Here is an 18,655-nt window from a genome sequence, read left to right as displayed (position 1 = left end):
ACTCAACACTATTGAAAAGGTTCATGTAAGGTTCACTCTGACTGATCAGAATATAATTTGTACACGCAAGACTGAAGTAGCAAAGCATACACTGCAAAACTTCAGCAGAATGACTAGCCCGACTAAAGGAAAACTTTTTTTGTTACTCACTCATGTCATGCTGGAATGGCCAATAATCATCATCCAACTCTAGCTGTACTCCGAAGGTGATGCAAAGCTTTCTTTAAATGTATGCAATGGTTTGATACACCAAAATCAGAAGGCAGTTAATAGTAAATCACATTAGTATGGGGACTGGAGTCACACTCAGGTCCCACAAGACAAGACTGAGACAGTTCCTTCCCTAAAAGATGGGACATTAACTGGCTTTTTAAAAGAATCCAACAGTTTCATGGTCCCTTTTACTGGCCCCACATTTTACATCAAAAAAATTTCAAGTTGATTCAAATTGTCAGGATGATTAACCCAAGTTTCTGGATTACTACTCCAATAACAGGGCCATGAGATAATCATACCCAAGAGTATGGGGGCTCTTGGGGCACAATAGTTGTGTCCCTATCTCTGGGCAGGAAGTTTGGTTTTAAGTTCCATTTGTGCTAGAGGTATGCTGCAACACATCTGAACAGGTCAATTGAAAGTATCTACCCAAGAATTTATCATATAATTATAAATTCAGTGTCAAAAATACAGTCAATTGAACTTGGGTTTAAATAATGGTGTCAGATTTTGCTAAAAATAATAATAAATTTAAAAAAAACACGTAGTTATTAGTGCACAAACTATCCAGCAATTTGCAGAAAGGAAGAGATATCCTCTGAATTTGAGAATCATGAGTTGCTGATTGATTGTACCGCTCTGTCTTCACCTTTATTATTATTTCATCTTAACCTCCCCTGTGACCTCCACAGAGCTACTACATTTGCACACTAACTGCCCCAAGACCTGCAAATAAAAAATGACTTCTCTGGTATCTCTTTTTCTGAACAGTCTGTTTGTGGTTCTGCATGGTCCCTTTAAGATTGTCATCTGGCTGCACATGCACACATCTTCAAGGAAAACAACCTGTTTTTGGGACATTCGAGATTGATTTGCAGAGACACAGCCATTCAGAGGCAACATTGGTAACTACCCTATCATCAACCTGGTAATTTGTTATTTGGTAATAGGAAACTTGAGTATTGCTGAAAAAAAAATTCAAAGCTTTTTGTCTTGCACTCATCAGAATATTACAGGTAAAATACCAACATAAAGGGAATAATGTACTTTTGTTAAACGAAAAGAGTGCATATTGGTTAGCTGCCATGGAGAACGCACCAGCTCAGTTATGACTGCCAAGGGCGACTTTTTCATGCAGAGGGTGGTGCGTGTATGGAACGAGCTGTCAGAGGTGGTGGTGGAGACTGATACAATTATAACTTTTAAAAAGCATCTGGATGGGTACCTGAATTGAAGGCTTTAGAGGGAAATGGGCCAAATGCTGGTAAACGGAAAGAGATTAATTTAGGATATCTGGTCGGCATGGATGAGTTGGACCGAAGGATCTGTTTCCATATTGTACATCTCTATGACAACTAACTGCCAAACTTTGTTTAAATTTCAGCCAGGCAGGTTGACACTGACTGATCAAGGCATCGCCTGTTTGTTTGGTTGAAACAGACACACAATGCTCTTTTTGTCTGCAAAGAATAGGACACTGTGCATTAATGTGCGCATTTTCCAGTATACAGATCCATGCTAAACCCTAACACCCACACCAACTGACAATCTTAAACTGGTCATTCAGCTTTACTCCTAGCACATTCAGGAATATTTAGTAGATGATGTCCATTCACAAAAACACATCTAATAGGACAGCATGTTTAGAGTTTTACAAGGACGAACAAGTGGTGATTGTCATTATCATATCTATTGTGGACATGGTATTTGTGATGTTCTACCTATCTCACAAATGAATGTGATATTAAATTTTAGTGCCAGTGTTATGTTAGGCAGATGGGTGACACATCCCAAAAACTGGCAGATCATATGACAATGCCTTGACCCATCAGAGTGAATAACATTCTTTTTGCCTTCCTAATCGCTTGCTTTATCACCGTACTAATTTTTTGCGATTCCTTAGTACCAGGATCTAAGATCTTCAATCTCTCTCTATTTAAATAATCCCTGCCTTTTCAGCAACTTTGCCCAGAAAGTATTATGACCTAAATGTGCACAAACAAGTTGAACAAGGGAGGTGCTGGATGCATCTTTCCAGCAAAGGTTTTTCAAGTCACTGCAGTTCACTATATGCAGGTAGGCCAATGATTTTAACAAATTTATTAGTTAGATATGTTAAACACTGCCACTTCTTTTGACAGTTGGCAAAAATATTAAAACCAATTAAGAAAAGCTTCAAGGGATCCAATGAAATAAAACATATCACAGGTTTCAAATATCACAGAAATTGTTGAGAATTCAGGTGCAACTCATAATACCACCTTCCTAACAATGCCTTGGATATAAATACATCATTGTAGTTCTGTTCTTCCCCCTGCGGCAATCTGCTTTTTTTTTGAAGTAGAAAGTAGATTTGTTGTACCTCCTTGTGGTGTTCAGTAAACCAGCTGGTGTCTTTACTTGTTCCTCGAGGCAAAATGTGAAGATCCACCAGAACTGCAAAGTTCCCACACTGCAAAACAAAAGGAAAAGTTACTGATTGTCGCTAGTCACATGCCTCACAGACAGAAGAAATGAGTGTCAGAATTTTTTGCCACTGCAATGACTATTTCAACAGTATGACTAAGATGGTCATCATCCAGATTACATCAAGACAATGTTTGATTTACGGGCTCACAAGGGGGTACTAAGGCAGATTCAATTCCAAATAATTTAATATTTGTGCATTAGGTACATCCATTAAAAACAGACACTTCTTTCACATGAAATATGGTTTAAAAATTCAATTAGTTTCTGCAGGTACTAAATTCCAATTTATTCACTTCATAATACAATTTGTTGTAAGTTTGGCTCGGCACAAATGCAGCTGAAGGACTTGCTTCTAAGACAAGGAGATAATACAATGCCACTGTATTCAATTACTTTCATCTCCTGAAATTCAATCTTAAATTGTTGTATCTCACATTTCAAAGCTGCTTAAAATCTTTTTGTCCATAATGATCACAGCAGCATTGTTTATTACTAAGTTGGTACTTCCCTTTGTGCTGCAAAATTTTGTCTAATCTTTTAGAACAGCACTCTTTAACTGTTCCTTACAATAATTTAAGGGCAAGAGGATGTAAATTAATCTCTCTGAATGCACCTGAATTGAATTTTTGCTGCAGAGCAAAATAGTACCAGTTCCAATAATTGTGTGTACCGACAAGATCATGTCAAGATCAAAACAGATTATTTTTAAATGAATGATTTGCACTTCAGATACCTTGGAGTTAAGAATAGCTAACTCAAAATGAATGGTTAAGTACAGGAATAAAGCCATTGGCTGAACAAACCCATCATCTTAACTATCTGCTATGTCCACCTACACTTTTTTTTAGCAAACTCCTCCATTTGTTCTCTCTACAAAAATGCAACTCTCATAGGCTTATTTAGACTATCCATCTTTTTGTTACCCTGAAAGACATGTCCTAAAGGTGTCCGGGACAGAATAAAACAAGGTACATATCATTACACTGCTGGGTGTAGTCTACAAGCCACCAAATGAGGGCGGAATGCAAACACAGGTACAAACTTACAAGGAAATTACAGACAGGCAAATAAATGAGTTATAATGGGAACCCTTAATTATCCTAATAAAGATTGGGGTGGTACTATTGTAAGGAGCAGAGAGGAGAAAGCATTTCTGTGAATTTTCTAGTTCGGTATGTTTCCACTCAACAAGGAAAAAGAAATTGTCGCATCTGGTTCCAGTGAGTAATTTAGATCAAGTGTCAATTGGGGAACATTTAAGGGGCAGTGATCATAGTGTCATCAGGTTTTGATCAGATACAGGAAACGACAAGCAGCAATCCAAAGTAAAAATAATTAAGTGGCAATGGGCCAACTTAAATGGAAAAAAAACAGATCTAGCCCAAGTAAATTCAAAATAAGAGACAGCAAAATTGGAATGAAACACTGGGCTGCCTTTAGAGAGATAGTTTGGGTACAATCAAAATACATTTCCATGATGGAGCAAAATAGGACATACAATTTCAGAGCTTCCTGGACAATGAAAAAGTTAGAAAAGTCGCTGAAGCAGAAAAGATTATAGATGAGATGTCAGATTGATAACATTAGTGAGCACCACCCTGAACATAAAGGTCAGAGTGTAAGGGAGAAAAGAAATGAGAAGAATCAAAACTATGGAAAGAGTCTGATAGCTAACATCAAAGACAATGCAAAAGTATATAAATAGTAAGTTTTGCTATTTATATACTTGTTTTTAAAACATGTGTCAAAAAGAGATGAGTGCAGCTAACAAGGCATCAAATAGAGCATTTATTCAGAAAGGCTGAGATTCTGAATTAATACTTTATATCTGTCCTTACCAAGAAAAACCGGCTGTGAAAACTCAACTGAAAGGAAAGATAGTTGAGGCACTGGAAGGGCAAAACATTGATAAAGAGGAAGTATTAGATGGTTCACTGCACTTACTTTTGATTAGTTACCAAGATTGAGCTCACGTGTATCTGAGGACACTATGGGAAGAAAGGGCGGAGATTGCAGAGTTACAAACCATAATCTTTCATCCTCTTTATAATCAACGAGGTGCAAAAGGACTGGAAAACTGCAACGTTACACTCTTGTTCATAAAAAGATTTCAGGATAAACCCAGCAACTTTAGCTCAACGTCAGTGGTGGGAAATCTTTAGAAATCATAATCTGGGAGAAAATTAACAATCACTTTGGGCAAATATTGATTAATTAAGGAAAACCATCACTGAACTGGTTAAAATAATGTTTAACTAACTGGGTTTAATTTTTTGATGAAGCAACAAAGAGGATGAATAAGGGTAATGTGGTTACTTCACTCTGCAGATGAATTTCCAAAAGCATCAAGTAAAATGCCATATAATAGACTTTTATCCATAACATTAAAGACCATGGAATACACAGCACGGAAAATAGCAACGGATGGTTGTTTCTCAGAATGGATGAAGGTATATAGTTGGTTATTCATGACAACGTTTTAGGATCACACTTTCTCAATTTGTTAATGATGTGGGTCGAAGAGTGTGGTGCTGGAAGAGCACAGCAGGTCAGGCAGCATTCGAGGAGCAGGAGAATCGGATATAAGCCCATCATCAGAATTGGGTGTACAGTGTACAATTGCAAACTTTGAAGATGACACAAAACCTATAGTTGTTATGAACTGTGAGGAGGATACCACTCGACTTCAAAAGGTCATAGACTGGCTGGTTAAATGGACACACAAATAACATATAAAGCTCAATGCAGAGAAGTGTGAAGTGATACCACTGGTAGGAAAACAGAGATGGAGATCATAAAAACAGGAAGGCTATTTTTTAAAATATAAAACAATGGTTTGGTCTCAATTGCAGCACTGCTTTCAATTGTGTTTGCTCTACTTTAGAAAGAATCCAAAGGCATTAGAGGGACTGCAGAAAAGATTTACAAGGATGATTGCAGTAATGAAGAATTTCAGTTCCATGGATAGGTTGGAATAGCTGGGATCCTTGTTCTCAGGAAAATAAGGTAGAGTGGAGGCATTATAGCAAATCGTAAGGGGTCTGAACATGTAATCAAGGAGAAACTGTTCGTATTGGTGGAAGGATTGAGAAACAGAGAACACTAATTTAAAGGTAAATGGCAAAACACCAAAGGTTACATCATCAAAGTCTTTTATTTTCAGAGAGCAAGTAACGAGAATTTAAAATGCACTTCATGATCATTTAGTGGAATTAGCTTCAACTACAGCTTTCAGAAGTAAATTGGTTAATAATCTGAAGAGCAAATATCGAGAGGTTATGGGCAAACGATAGGGAGTGAAACTAACTGGGCTACTGTTACAGACAGCCACTATGGTGATGATGAGCTAAATGCCCTCCTTCTGGGTTGTAGGTTGCAACCATTCCATGAAAGCTTCTGCCAGAAATCCTTCTGTCTTTTTTTGTGTAAAACATGCCATCCCCTCCCCTACTCCCCCACCCACAATTCTACGAAATGTCTGCCAAGCTTCCCCTCTTAATCCTAACTTCCTGATATTTAACTTGTACCAGACCAGTTTCAAATGAGATTTTTAGAAAACTCAACTCGGGAGCTACCTCAAGGGCAGCAAAAGTATACTGGATTCAGTTAAGTTACGCAGAATGAAGCTATTATGCAAGGTTGTAGCTCAAATCCCAAGTTAAATTTCATAGCCTCCATGTGTAAGTTAAAAGAAAACCTCAGACAGTTCTCAATTCCATCTGAATGAGTAGCCAAACGTTTAGCAGACCTTGTTTTCCCATGCCATATAATGTTCAGTAGTTAAAAAGAAAGATTACCTAGCTTGTACAGTTTTTATGGATCGTAGGTATTTTCCACATATGACTTGAACTAATCCAGGCTTGGATCATGTTCTCGGAAATTATGTGAGGGACTTCTCTTTAAGATGTTTCCAATGACTGTATTTTCCCCACACAGTATTCACCATTCCCACATGGTATAAAAGATTGCAATTTGTTTTGATTCCAGATGATGGTACTACTGGACAAGTCAAATCTCCGAACGAATCTAGTTTGACAATTTTTTTTTATTTAGTTAATTAACGTGGTGGTCCGAAATTAAAACACATCCACATAAAGTTGCAGATTTTCTTTAACAACAGAACAGAAGTCTACTACACAAAAGGAGGAATATAGAATACAAAACAACTTACATATATACATCTTATATATTGTGAATATACTACATACACAACAGATAGAATGATCTCAAAACAAACCAAGTTTCAACTGTTTCCTAACACTGTTATTCAGATATTTAGAGACTCAAGTCTAGAGAAATTGAACACCCTAACTCAACTCCTTAGAGTTCTACTTAACTGACTCTTCAAAAGTTTGTTTCCTGTGGACTGCAGAAACAATTTGATGAGTCCTTTCCAAATCTGCTAAAGTGAACTTATCAAGAATCCAAGAGAGCCTAAATTTTCTCAGTTCTAATAACTTGCAAATTTCAAACAGAACTCTCCTGACTTGACTGTTTCAGAAACTAAATTCTTTTGCTGAAGTGTCTTGGTTTCTGAACTGCTTTTCAGAGCAAAACTTAAATGGCTTCTCAGCTCAACATTAGTGTTTCTGAAATGAAAATCAGAATTTTTTGAACCAATTAGAAACAAACCATATTCATCGTAATTTCTTCTGAACTGAAAACAAAGCTAACTGCATGTTTATTCCAAAGGTAGTAAAGCCAACAGTATCAACACTGTTCCACCAACAAAACAAGGGCTTGTAATCATCTGCTCTCTGCCATGTATTAGACAAGGTCACTGTTCCAGAATCATTCACAGACCTTGTTTTTTTGTAAGAGAAAGCTTCACTGAAGTAACCAACATCGACCTATGACTACGCTGAATTCCAAAAAATGACATTAATTTGTAAATTATACACTTTTTACCACAAATTGCATTTATTTTGAAATATTCAAAATAACAAGAGTAACAAGAATGCAAAAAAAAAGTGCAAGTGAAGACTGGCTTTGTGAAAAATTGAGGAAAATTTGAGAAAAACTTTATCTCCTTTACATCTTCCACGTAGCGCTGGAAGCAAATACATTTGGAGTTGGGGAGCATTTAAGATTCTAGTCACCAGGACAGATTGCTAGAGACAGCGTCAAACTGTGGATAAGAACTTTAATGCAGCACTTAGTATTTGATAAATCACATGCAATTGAAATAAAAGTACATAACCGTTGCTATTGACTAAAAGCAAAATACCCCCTGCAAATTCTAAACATCTAATATATGAGCAGGAAGTCCTGGAAGTTCTCCACAGGTCTAGCAGCATCTTTAGAGAGAGAAGCAGAGGTTATTTTTTGAGTTGAATGTGATGCAGCTTCAGGAGCTGCCAGACCTATAGAGAATTTCCTGCAATTTTCATTTTTATTTTCTATAAGTATCTTTTGGTCATTGCCATTGCACATGGAAAGTCATGACCAAATGGAGTATTCAAGTCAAGAGGGGTTACAGGATGGTTGGGGGAATTTTTATTTTTGTTTGAGAGGCAGGGAGAGGAGAAATATTAACCTGAACCAGACAATAACATGCACCACGCCAGACTAAAATCATTTATATTATGGTATCCACCATAATAGCTTTCATGCCATTTTGATTTCTTGCCATTTTTTATTTTACACTGGATGATCTACATTATGGCAGACAATGCATGTTACTTTGGAGCAAAAATATAATAATGTAAAACAAAACATTGCTTCTCGGGTCAAGGCAATCATGTTCAATCAGTTTGTGGCACAGCACACATCATGGTTTACACCATCGTGATAACCCTTCTTTTAATACCTTCAACAAATTGGAGATATTGGTTAAAGTGAAATGGATGAGTAAAAAATGAGGTCTGCAGATGCTGGAGATCACAGCTGCAAATGTGTTGCTGGTCAAAGCACAGCAGGTCAGGCAGCATCTCAGGAATAGAGAATTCGACGTTTCGAGCATAAGCCCTTCATCAGGAATGTTGCCATTAACCATTGATTAGGTTTAAAGTAGAAGATCATGAGCAAGTCACAGAACAAGTGGTGCAAAAGTACTACATTAAAGGGGATGAGTGAGGCACATAATGCATCTGAAATGACTAAAAGGAAGAACTTGTGTTTTTATTCTAGTTTTAATTATCTCAGGATGTCCCAAACACCTTCCAGTTACTTTAGCTCTTCAAACAAAAACAAATTTTAAAGTATATTTAAATTTGTCGCTCACAGTAGAATTTTAGACTGAGAATGATACAAGTCATTTAAGTAACTTGCATAAATCAGTAAAACAACCTATCCACACTCCCACGGGCATAGAAATACATGTTGCACTAACCATAAATATTTAATTTAAAAAATGCCATGCTTGCAGATAAAGAAATACACTAGCGATCAAAGCTTACTAAAGTGGCAAAATTTATAGGAACATTTTAAAGAAGTAGAGTTTGAGAGGTTGGAGGCAGGAAATTCCATACTTTAAGACATAGGCAGTTGAAAACACAGCAGCAGATGATGGGATGGAAGAGAGGATGCTAAAGGAGCGCAGTGATCTTGAACAGCTGTATTACTGAAGAAGGTTACATAGAAAGGCTCAGTCGGGGGATGTGCATTGAAGCATTTGAAAATGACAAAATTTTAAAAACTTTTTTTTCCACAAGTTTACAAAAGAAAACTAAAAAAAAGACCCAAGTATAAACATTGATATACAGTTAAATCTTAAATAAATGATAACCAAAATCTATCAACCAGGAAAAAAGAAATACCACGAAAAAAAAGAGACAAAACTCAACTAACTACTCATTTAACTTACAACTAACCAGAGTGTATCATTAAAATTCTTACATTATTCAAGAGAAAAAAAATTCTAATGGATAACACATAAATTGAGCAGTGATAGACATGCTTGGAATGTGTTAACATCAGATCACAACAAAACCCGTATTTATCCAAAACATCCCAAGCATAGAGCATATAAAATTCACAAAAATAAAAGCTCTTTAGTACATTCAAATCAATATAATAAAAAAACCTATTTCGAAATAGTAAAAAAAAGTATAAAGCTTATTTAAATGGAGATCTTCCCCCTTATTCCCAAGGGGGGATCACTTCCTTTCCAAAAAACCCATCGTAACCTCTCCCAACCAGTGCTCCACCCTTGACCCAGGCACCCCACGATAGGATAAAGAAAATTCAAGTATACCAGTGAACTAGAACTAACAGTGAGTATACCCTATCCCCCACCCACAACAACACCTGGATATATTTGGTAATATTAATACTATATATGAACACATATGACTATAAAATTACAGTCTCAGCAAATAATAATTAAATATATTAATACAAAATAACACTGGAAAACAACCCTGCTCCCAAGGACAAAGATAAAGTAAGATAAGGTAGTCACCTTCCCCCCCATCTACATTAACTAGACCCCTAGCCTATATATATAAAAAGTGGGGGGGAAGGAAATCACTAAGTAAAGGATGAATAAATAAGCCCTTCTTCCCACCCCCCTAAGATAATATTAAACAGTAAGATAATGAAAGGAAAAAAACGGGGGGTGTAAACCAGGGTGGGGGTAGGGCAAAACAACATCAATTAACTCTTATAATTTGTCTAAGAGAGTCCAAAAGATCCTTGGCCTTCTCCGGTGAGCCGAAGTTAAACAGACCCTTCATGGCTAAAGCGTAGTATAGCTGGGTAGCGCAAGGAGTATTGAATGTTTAAATCCCTTAAACACTTCTTTGCTTCATCAAACGCCTTCTCCTTTCGAACCAAACCTGGGGAAAAGTCCTGAAATCACATAATCTTGGATCCTTTATGAGTCATGGCTTGTGGATCTTTCCCAACATTTCTGGAGGCTTCCAAGAGCATCTGCCTCACCTTATAGCTCTGCAATCGGAACAGCACCGGCCGGGGGCGCAGGTTCAAGCCGGGCCCGTGTACTGCAACCTGGTAGGCCCATTCCACCCTTACCTGACTTGATCCAGCCTCCAGATTCAATAACTGCGGAAACCACTGTTCGAGGAACCCTGTAAGCTGGCCGCTTTCTTCCCGTTCGGGAAGGCCCAGCAAATGAATATCTATCTGGACTTGCTGCTCAAGAGTCCGGACCCGATCCACGGCTGATTCTGCAATGGCCTCGTAGGTCGCAGCCTTTAGCTCCGCCCCTCCGACTCAGCATTCAATTTCTTCGATGCCTCAGCCGTGCTTTTCCACCGACTTTGGGACTCTTCTATGAAAGCATCGATCTTTGCGTTGAGTTTGGAGATTATTTCCGCGAGGCTCGCCACCGTAGGTAAGTCCCCCGGGGTGGCTGTGGATGCCTCTGCTGCAGCTGGGGACGGTGGGGGAGGGGCTCCTGCCTGCTGAGAACTGTGGGCTCCTTTCCCCCTAGTCATTTTTACAGGAGACTGAACTGTATACATTTAGTACTAAACCACTAACTACATTAAATAAAAACTATTTTTAGTTGATTTGGTGGAGTGTGGTGGGGGAGGGTGGCCCACTTTGCCTAGGTCTTGGGAGGAGCACTATAGACTCAGACTTGCTGAGTCGCCGCCATCTTGGATCTCCCCCAGTGAAATACTTTAAGTTGAAGTGCCACTGCATTGGGAGATAATTTGGGGATGACAATGGCAGGTGATGGATGAACAGAACTTGGAGCCAGTTAAGACACAGGCAGGGTTTTGATTGACCCCCAGGATGTTATGGAGGTGGATACAGAGAGATACTGCTTTGTCAGTTATCCAGTCAACCAAAAGACTAGGCTAGTGGTTTAGATTGTGGGTTCAAATCTCACTATGCAACTGGTGGAATTTCAAATTCAACGATAAAATCTGAATATACAGCAAGTCTCAGGGAGGGTGACCAAGAAATTCTCAAACGCTGAGAAAAACACCATCTGGTTCATCAACATCCTTTGGAAAAGGAAATCTGCTGAGCTTCCTTGGTCTGATCTACATGTGAATCCAGAACCCACAGTAACATGGTTGACTCTTAACTCCCTTCTGAAATGACATAACAATTCAATTCAATTCAAGGCAATCAGTAATGAGTGATCAATACTAGCTTGCCAGTGATCAAATTTGTTTTTAAAAAAGTAAGCAGTCTAGATGGAGGCATGGATTCAAGATGAGCAGCTCATCTCAGTGTAAAGTAGTTTCAATCAAAGCAAAAGGAACCTACAAATGCACTATGCTCTTTTATCTATGTAAATGAATTGATATATATAGGATATCAACATTAAATGGAATTTTATTCTGCATATTATAGTTTAATAACCCAATAACTATTTCTCACAGTTATGTTTTAGTCTACTAATTGACAAACAAATTAAAATTTGTCTGGCCTCATCTGTGGAGAGAAATTAGAGTTAGCATTTCGGATCATAAGACCATAAGACATAAGAGTGGAAGTAAGGCCATTCGGCCTATCGAGTCCACTCCGCCATTCAATGATGGCTGATGGGCATTTCAACTCCACTTACCCGCGTTCTCCCCGTAGCCCTTAATTCCTTGTGACATCAAGAATTCATCAATCTCTGCCTTGAAGACATTTAGCGTCCCGGCCTCCACTGCACTCCACGGCAATGAATTCCACAGGCCCACCATTCTGGCTGAAGAAATGTCTCCGCATTTCTGTTCTGAATTTACCCCCTCTAATTCTAAAGCTGTGTCCACAGGTCCTAGTCTCCTCGCCTAACGGAAACAATTTCCTAGCGTCCACCCTTTCCAAGCTATGTATTATCTAGTAAGTTTCTATTAGATCTCCCCTTAATCTTCTAAACTCCAATGAATACAATCCCAGAATCCTCAGCCGTTTCTCGTATGTTAGACCTACCATTCCAGGGATCATCCTTGTGAAACTCTGCTGGACACGCTCCAGTGCCAGTATGTCCTTCCTGAGGTGTGGGGACCAAAACTGGACACAGTACTCCAAATGGGGCCTAACCAGAGCTGTATAAGGTCTCAGTAACTCAACGGTGCTTTTATATTCTAACCCTCTTGAGATAAATGACAATATTGCATTTGCTTTCTTAATTCGGACTCAACCTGCATGTTTACCTTTAGAGAATCCTCGACTAGTACTCCCAGACCCCTTTGTACTTTGGCTTTATGAATTTTCTCACTGTTTAGAAAGTAGTCCATGCTTGTATTCTTTTTTCCAAAGTGCAAGACCTCACATTTGCTCATATTGAATTCCATCAGCCATTTCCTGGACCACTCTCCCAAACTGTCTAGATCCTTCTGTAGCCTCCCCACTTCCTCAGTACTACCTGCCTGTCCATCTAACTTTGTATCATCGGCAAACTTCGCTAGAATGCCCCCAGTCCCTTCATCCAGATCATTAATATATAACGTGAGCAGCTGCGGCCCCAACACTGAACCCTGCGGGACACCACTTGTCACCGGCTGCCATTCTGAAAAAGAACCTTTTATCCCAACTCTCTGCCTTCTGTCAGACAGCCAATCCTCAATCCATACCAGTAGCTCACCTCGAACACCATGGGCCCTCACCTTGCTCAGCAGCCTCCTGTTTGCACCTTATGAATGGCCTTTTGGAAGTCTAGATAGACCACATCCACTGGGTTTCCCTGGTCTAACCTACTTGTCACCTCTTCAAAGAAATCTAACAGTTTTGTCAGGCACGACCTCCCGTAACTAAATCCATGTTGACTTGTTCTAATCCAACCCTGCTCTTCCAAGAATTTAGAAACCTCATCCTTAATGATGGATTCTAGAATTTTACCAACAACCAAGGTTAGGCTAATTGTCCTATAATTTTCCATCTTTTGTTTTGATCCTTTCTTGAACAAGGGGGTTACAACAGCGATCTTCCAATCATCCGGGACTTTCCCTGACTCCAGTGACTTTTGGAAGATCTCAACCAACGCCTCCATTACTTCCTCAATCACCTCCCTCAGAACTCTAGGATGTAGCCCATCGGGGCCAGGAGATTTATCAATTTTAAGACCTTTTAGCTTTTCTAGCACTTTCTCTTTTGTAATGACAACCATACTCAACTCAGCCCCCTGACTCCCTTTAATTGTTGGGATATTACTCATGTCTTCCACTGTGAAGACTGACGCAAAGTACTTATTAAGTTCTCATGCTATTTCCTTATCTCCCATCACTAGGCTTCCAGCATCAGTTTAAAGTGGCCCAACGTCTACTGTTGCCTGTCGTTTGTTTCTTATGTATTGAAAGAAACTTTTACTATCATTTCTAATATTACTGGCTAGCCTACCTTCATATTTGATCCTCTCCTTCCTTATTTCTATCTTTGTTATCCTCTGTTTGTTTTTGCAGCCTTCCCAATCTTCTGATTTCCCAGTGCTCTTGGCCACTTTATAGGATCTCTCTTTGTCTTTAATACATTTCCTGACTTCCTTTGTCAGCTATGGCTGTCTAATCCCTCCCCGGATAATCTTTCTTTTCTTGGGGATGAACCTCTGTACAGTGTCCTCAATTATACCCACAAACTCCTGCCATTTTTGTTCTACTGTCTTCCCCGCTAGGCTCTGCTTCCCAGTCTATTTTCGTCAGTTCCTCTCTCATGCCCTCATAATTACCTTTATTTAACTGTAACACCATTACATCAGATTTTGCCTTCTCTCTTTCAAACTGCAGACTGAACTCTACCATATTATGATCGCTGCTTCCTAAGTGTTCCCTTACTTTAAGATATTTTATAAAGTCTGGTTCATTACATAGCACTAGGTCCAGAATAGCCTGCTCCCTTGTGGGCTCCATGACAAGCTGTTCCAAAAAGCCATCCTGTAAGCATTCCATGAATTCCCTTTCTTTGGATCCACTGGCAACATTATTTACGCAGTCCACCTGCATATTGAAGTCTCCCGTGATCACCGTGACCGTGCCTTTCTGACATGCCTTCTCTATTTCCCGGTACATGTTGGGCCCCTGGTCCTGACCACTGTTAGGAGGTCTGTACACAACTCCAATTATGGTTTTTTTGCCTTTGTGGTTCCTCAATTCCACCCACACAGACTCCACATCACCCGATGCTATGTCATTCAGTGTCATAGATTTAATTTTGTTCTTAACTAACAAAGCAACCCCGCCCCCTCTGCCCGCCTCCCTGTCTTTTCGATAAGTTGAAAATCCTTGGATGTTTAACTGCCAGTCCTGACCCCCCTGCAACCACGTCTCTGTGAATGCCTACCACATCATAATCATTCACGATGATCTGTGCCAATAGTTCATCTGCTTTGTTACGAATGCTACGAGCATTCAGGTAAAGTGCCTTAATGCTAACTTACTTATCATTAGAGATTTTGAAAGTCATAAGCTGTCCTAAGTTATCCTTCCTTTTTGCTGCATTCCCAGTCTGCCTCAAGTTTAAATCTGCCTGTACACATGCTATCCTGCTGCTTATCTTTCCATTTAACTCCATACTCCCTGTCCCTTTCACTTTCCCTTCCCCCCAAGTGACCCTTCCTCAGAATTCCCCAGCTCTGAAGAAGGGTCACTCAACCTGAAATGTTAACTCTGATTTCACTCCACAGATGTTGTCAGACCAGCTGAGCGTTTCCAGCAATTTCTGTTTTCATTTCTGATTTCCAGCACCCACAGTCCTTTCAGTTTTTAAAATTAAAATGTGTATTAGTACTAAGTTATTTTTACATTTTGTCCAAATTACTCTGCTCTACTTCACACACAGCTCTCAGACATCCTTCCAACACCCCTTATCTCCTCCTTAGTTTCCCATTACCCTATGTTTTTGCAGCATAGATGACTGACAGTTTAAATGAATACATTGCTCAGCACCTCTGTGCCCTTTGACACTTCTATCAACTAACAAGATTTTAGTTGTTACATTGTCAGAAGCCTTACATAAACCACAACCATTTTACAAACTGTGGATATTGTATCACACAACAAAAACCTAAACTGGATCCAAATAAACAGAACACACGGGTACAATCCCAGTTACAAATTACAACACATTATTTATAACAATTCACTCACTTGTACAATGCTACTACAGCAATGAAAATCCACAATTACTCTGTAAATATTATTTTCCAATAGAATAGATTAACATATCCTATAAAGTGCTTTTCAGAAACTACTTTCATGGGATGAAAAGCCAGCACCTGTTGCCCATAGACTGATAATTGCTACATTGAAAAATCATTATAGTAACAGGTGTCAAATTATGATGAGGATGCAAATAAAATAATCATTATTCATAATATAACAAACAATTACAATAAAAGTATAAAATAATAAAAGATCTGCAGAATAATAATTGCAACCTACAAATAAATACAATACACTTCTTAGGGTACAGAATAGAAATGAAAGATTTGCTACATTCTGCATTAAACTCTATAAATCATATTGTTTGGGTGAGTTTGTTAAATTCTCAACCATTTAAATACTATTTTATAAAAGAGTATTAGGCTGCCTTGTATTCTGTTCATTCTATATTTTATCTGTGGGGTGGCATTTTCTCCTGAATTCCATCACTCGTTTACTTTTGTGCGGCTGTGTTAAAAGATACTGATGTGAAATGGGACTCAAGAACTTCCTAATGAAGTCCAGGCAGAACCTTTTCTGCCTTTCACCAAGGAAAGGCATTCAGTTTTTGATTATATCAGGATAGTTTTGGTATGCATTACCTTGGGTCAGTTTCAGTGCTCATTTCTGAATAATTTAGAACTTGTTCACACACTTTGTGTGCAGCATTCCAAACAAGCACTGCATATTTAACAATAGGTTGTACTTAGTTATTAAACATACTGAATACTTCAGTTTAAAGTTTTATAACTGAAGCATAACCTCCTTGATTTTGTATTCAATTTCCCTCACAATAAATCAATACATTTCTTTTAGTTTTCCTCATTAATTTTTTTACCTGCATGTTAGCTTTTTGCAATTCAAGCATTTTGACACCCAGATCCTTTTTTCAGAACTCTGCAATTTCTCACTATTTGGATAAGCTACTTTTTTAATTCTTCCTGCCAAAGTAGGGAATTACACATTTGCCCACATTATATTCCATTTGCCAGATCTCTGTCCACTCATTTAGCCTACCTATAATTTTTTTGTAGCCTCGTTATGTACTCTTTCACAATTAACTTTCCTAGTTATCTTTTCAGCACCATCAAATTTGGCAAAATTAATTCATCCAAGTCATTTATATAAACTGCAACGGTCCTAACACTGATCTCTGTGGCACACCACTGTGCCAACCAGAAAAAGATCTATTCATGCCTACTCCTGCTTCCTGTTAGTCAGCCAATCTTTTGTCCATGCCAATATGTTATCACCAACACCACGAGCTTTCATTTCCCCACATCACCACTTGATGTGACACCTTAGTGAATACCTTCTTGAAATCTAAGTATAGTGGGCCTCTTACGATGCAGTGGTAGCATCCCTGCATCTGGTCCATGAGGCCCAGGTTCAAGTCCTACCTGCTTCCAAGGTGTGTTATAACATCCCTGAACAGGTTGGTTAGAAAATATTGAGTATTTCCTTTATCAGCAGTACTCACTACCTCCGCAAAGAACAAAGATAATTTTTCCCTTTCACAAAACCCATGTTGACTCAGTCTGATTACCTTGAACTTTCCGAAGTATTCTGCTGTAAAATCTCTAATAACAGCTTTGAACACTTTCCTTATGACAGATGTTAAGCTAACTAGCCTGTAAATCCATACTTTGTTTCTTTCCCTTTTTGAATAAGAGAGTTACATTTACTATTCTCTAATCTTGTGGGACCTTCCCCAACTCTTGGAACATCAAAACCAGTTTATCAACTATCTCACTAGACACTTCTTTTCAGATCCAATAATGAAATGCATTGGGACCCAAGCAAGTGGTTGTTTCCAAGCTCTAACAATTAATTCAGTACTACTTCTCTGGTAATTGTTAATTTTTCTGATTTCCTCACTCCCTGCCTTCTATTTTCTGAGCTACAGCTCTTTTTAGGGTGTTACTTGTATCATCTATAGAAATGCCAGCCTCTCAACTGCTCTAGTAACTACAGTATTTATATGAATGGTCCAGTTCAGTTTCTGGTGATCCCCATATTTGTACAAGCACGCTACACACAAATTATTGTAAAGCAGCAATGCAGCAGTCAATGACTACATTCAAAATTATTTTATTGGTTGCAATGCATCTTGGAGTGTCTGCAGATTATAAAGGATACCATACAAATGCAAGTTCTTCTTTACTATAAAAAACTTTGCCCACACAGCATAGCTCAAATTATAGTATTAAATATGAAACATAATGGTTGATGTACTGGAGAGTGGCTAATGTTGTACCTTTATTTAAGAAAGACTGCAAGGAGAAATCTGGGAACTATAGACCGGTGAGTCTGACATCACTGGTAGGCGAGTTGTTGGAGGGGAATCTGAGAAATAGGACTCACATGCATTTGGAGAGGCAAGAACTGGTTAGGGATGGTCAGCATGGTTTTGTGCTTGGGAAATCATGTCTCACTAACTTGATCGAGTTTTTCGAGGATGTGATCAAAAAGGTAGATGATGGCAGAGCGGTAGACATTGTCTTAATGGACTTTAGTAAAGCCTTTGACAAGATTCCATATGATAGACTGTTTAATAAAGTTAGGTCACATGGGATTCAAGGAGAACTTGCCAATTGGATACAAAATTGGTTTGACAGTAAGAGAGAGATGGTGGTAGTGGAGGGTTGTTTTCGGACTGGAGACCTGTGATCATTGGTGTTCCGCAGGAATTGGTGCTGAGGCCACTGTTATTTGTCGTTTATCTAAATGATTTGGATGAGAATTTAGGTAACATGGTTAGTAAATTTGCAGATGACACCGAAATTGGTGGTTTAATCGACAGTGAAGAAGGTTATTTAATATTACAAGTGGACGTTGATCAATTGAGCCAATGGGTTAAGGAGTTGGGGAATAATTTGGGTAAATGCGAGGTGCTGCATTTTGGTAAGATGAACAAGAGCATATCC

At 38.6% G+C, this 18,655-nt stretch overlaps 1 protein-coding gene across 2 annotated transcripts in view; it reads right to left on the bottom strand.

Moving 5' to 3' along the window:
• Positions 1–18,655, bottom strand: part of slx4ip (SLX4 interacting protein) — a 105,369-nt gene that overhangs the window by 65,605 nt on the left and 21,109 nt on the right. The window contains exon 3 of one of the 2 annotated variants that reach the window (XM_060831838.1): positions 2,579–2,668. The exons of the other annotated variant lie outside the window; for it this stretch is intronic. Coding sequence (XP_060687821.1) covers positions 2,579–2,668 — 90 coding nt within the window. The remainder of the gene's footprint in view (positions 1–2,578; positions 2,669–18,655) is intronic. 2 annotated transcript variants of the gene reach the window in all.

This window comes from Hemiscyllium ocellatum, chromosome 10, assembly GCF_020745735.1.
Source record: "Hemiscyllium ocellatum isolate sHemOce1 chromosome 10, sHemOce1.pat.X.cur, whole genome shotgun sequence".
NCBI classification, from domain to species: Eukaryota; Metazoa; Chordata; class Chondrichthyes; order Orectolobiformes; family Hemiscylliidae; genus Hemiscyllium; species Hemiscyllium ocellatum.
This window is presented reverse-complemented; position numbering and strand designations above follow the sequence as displayed.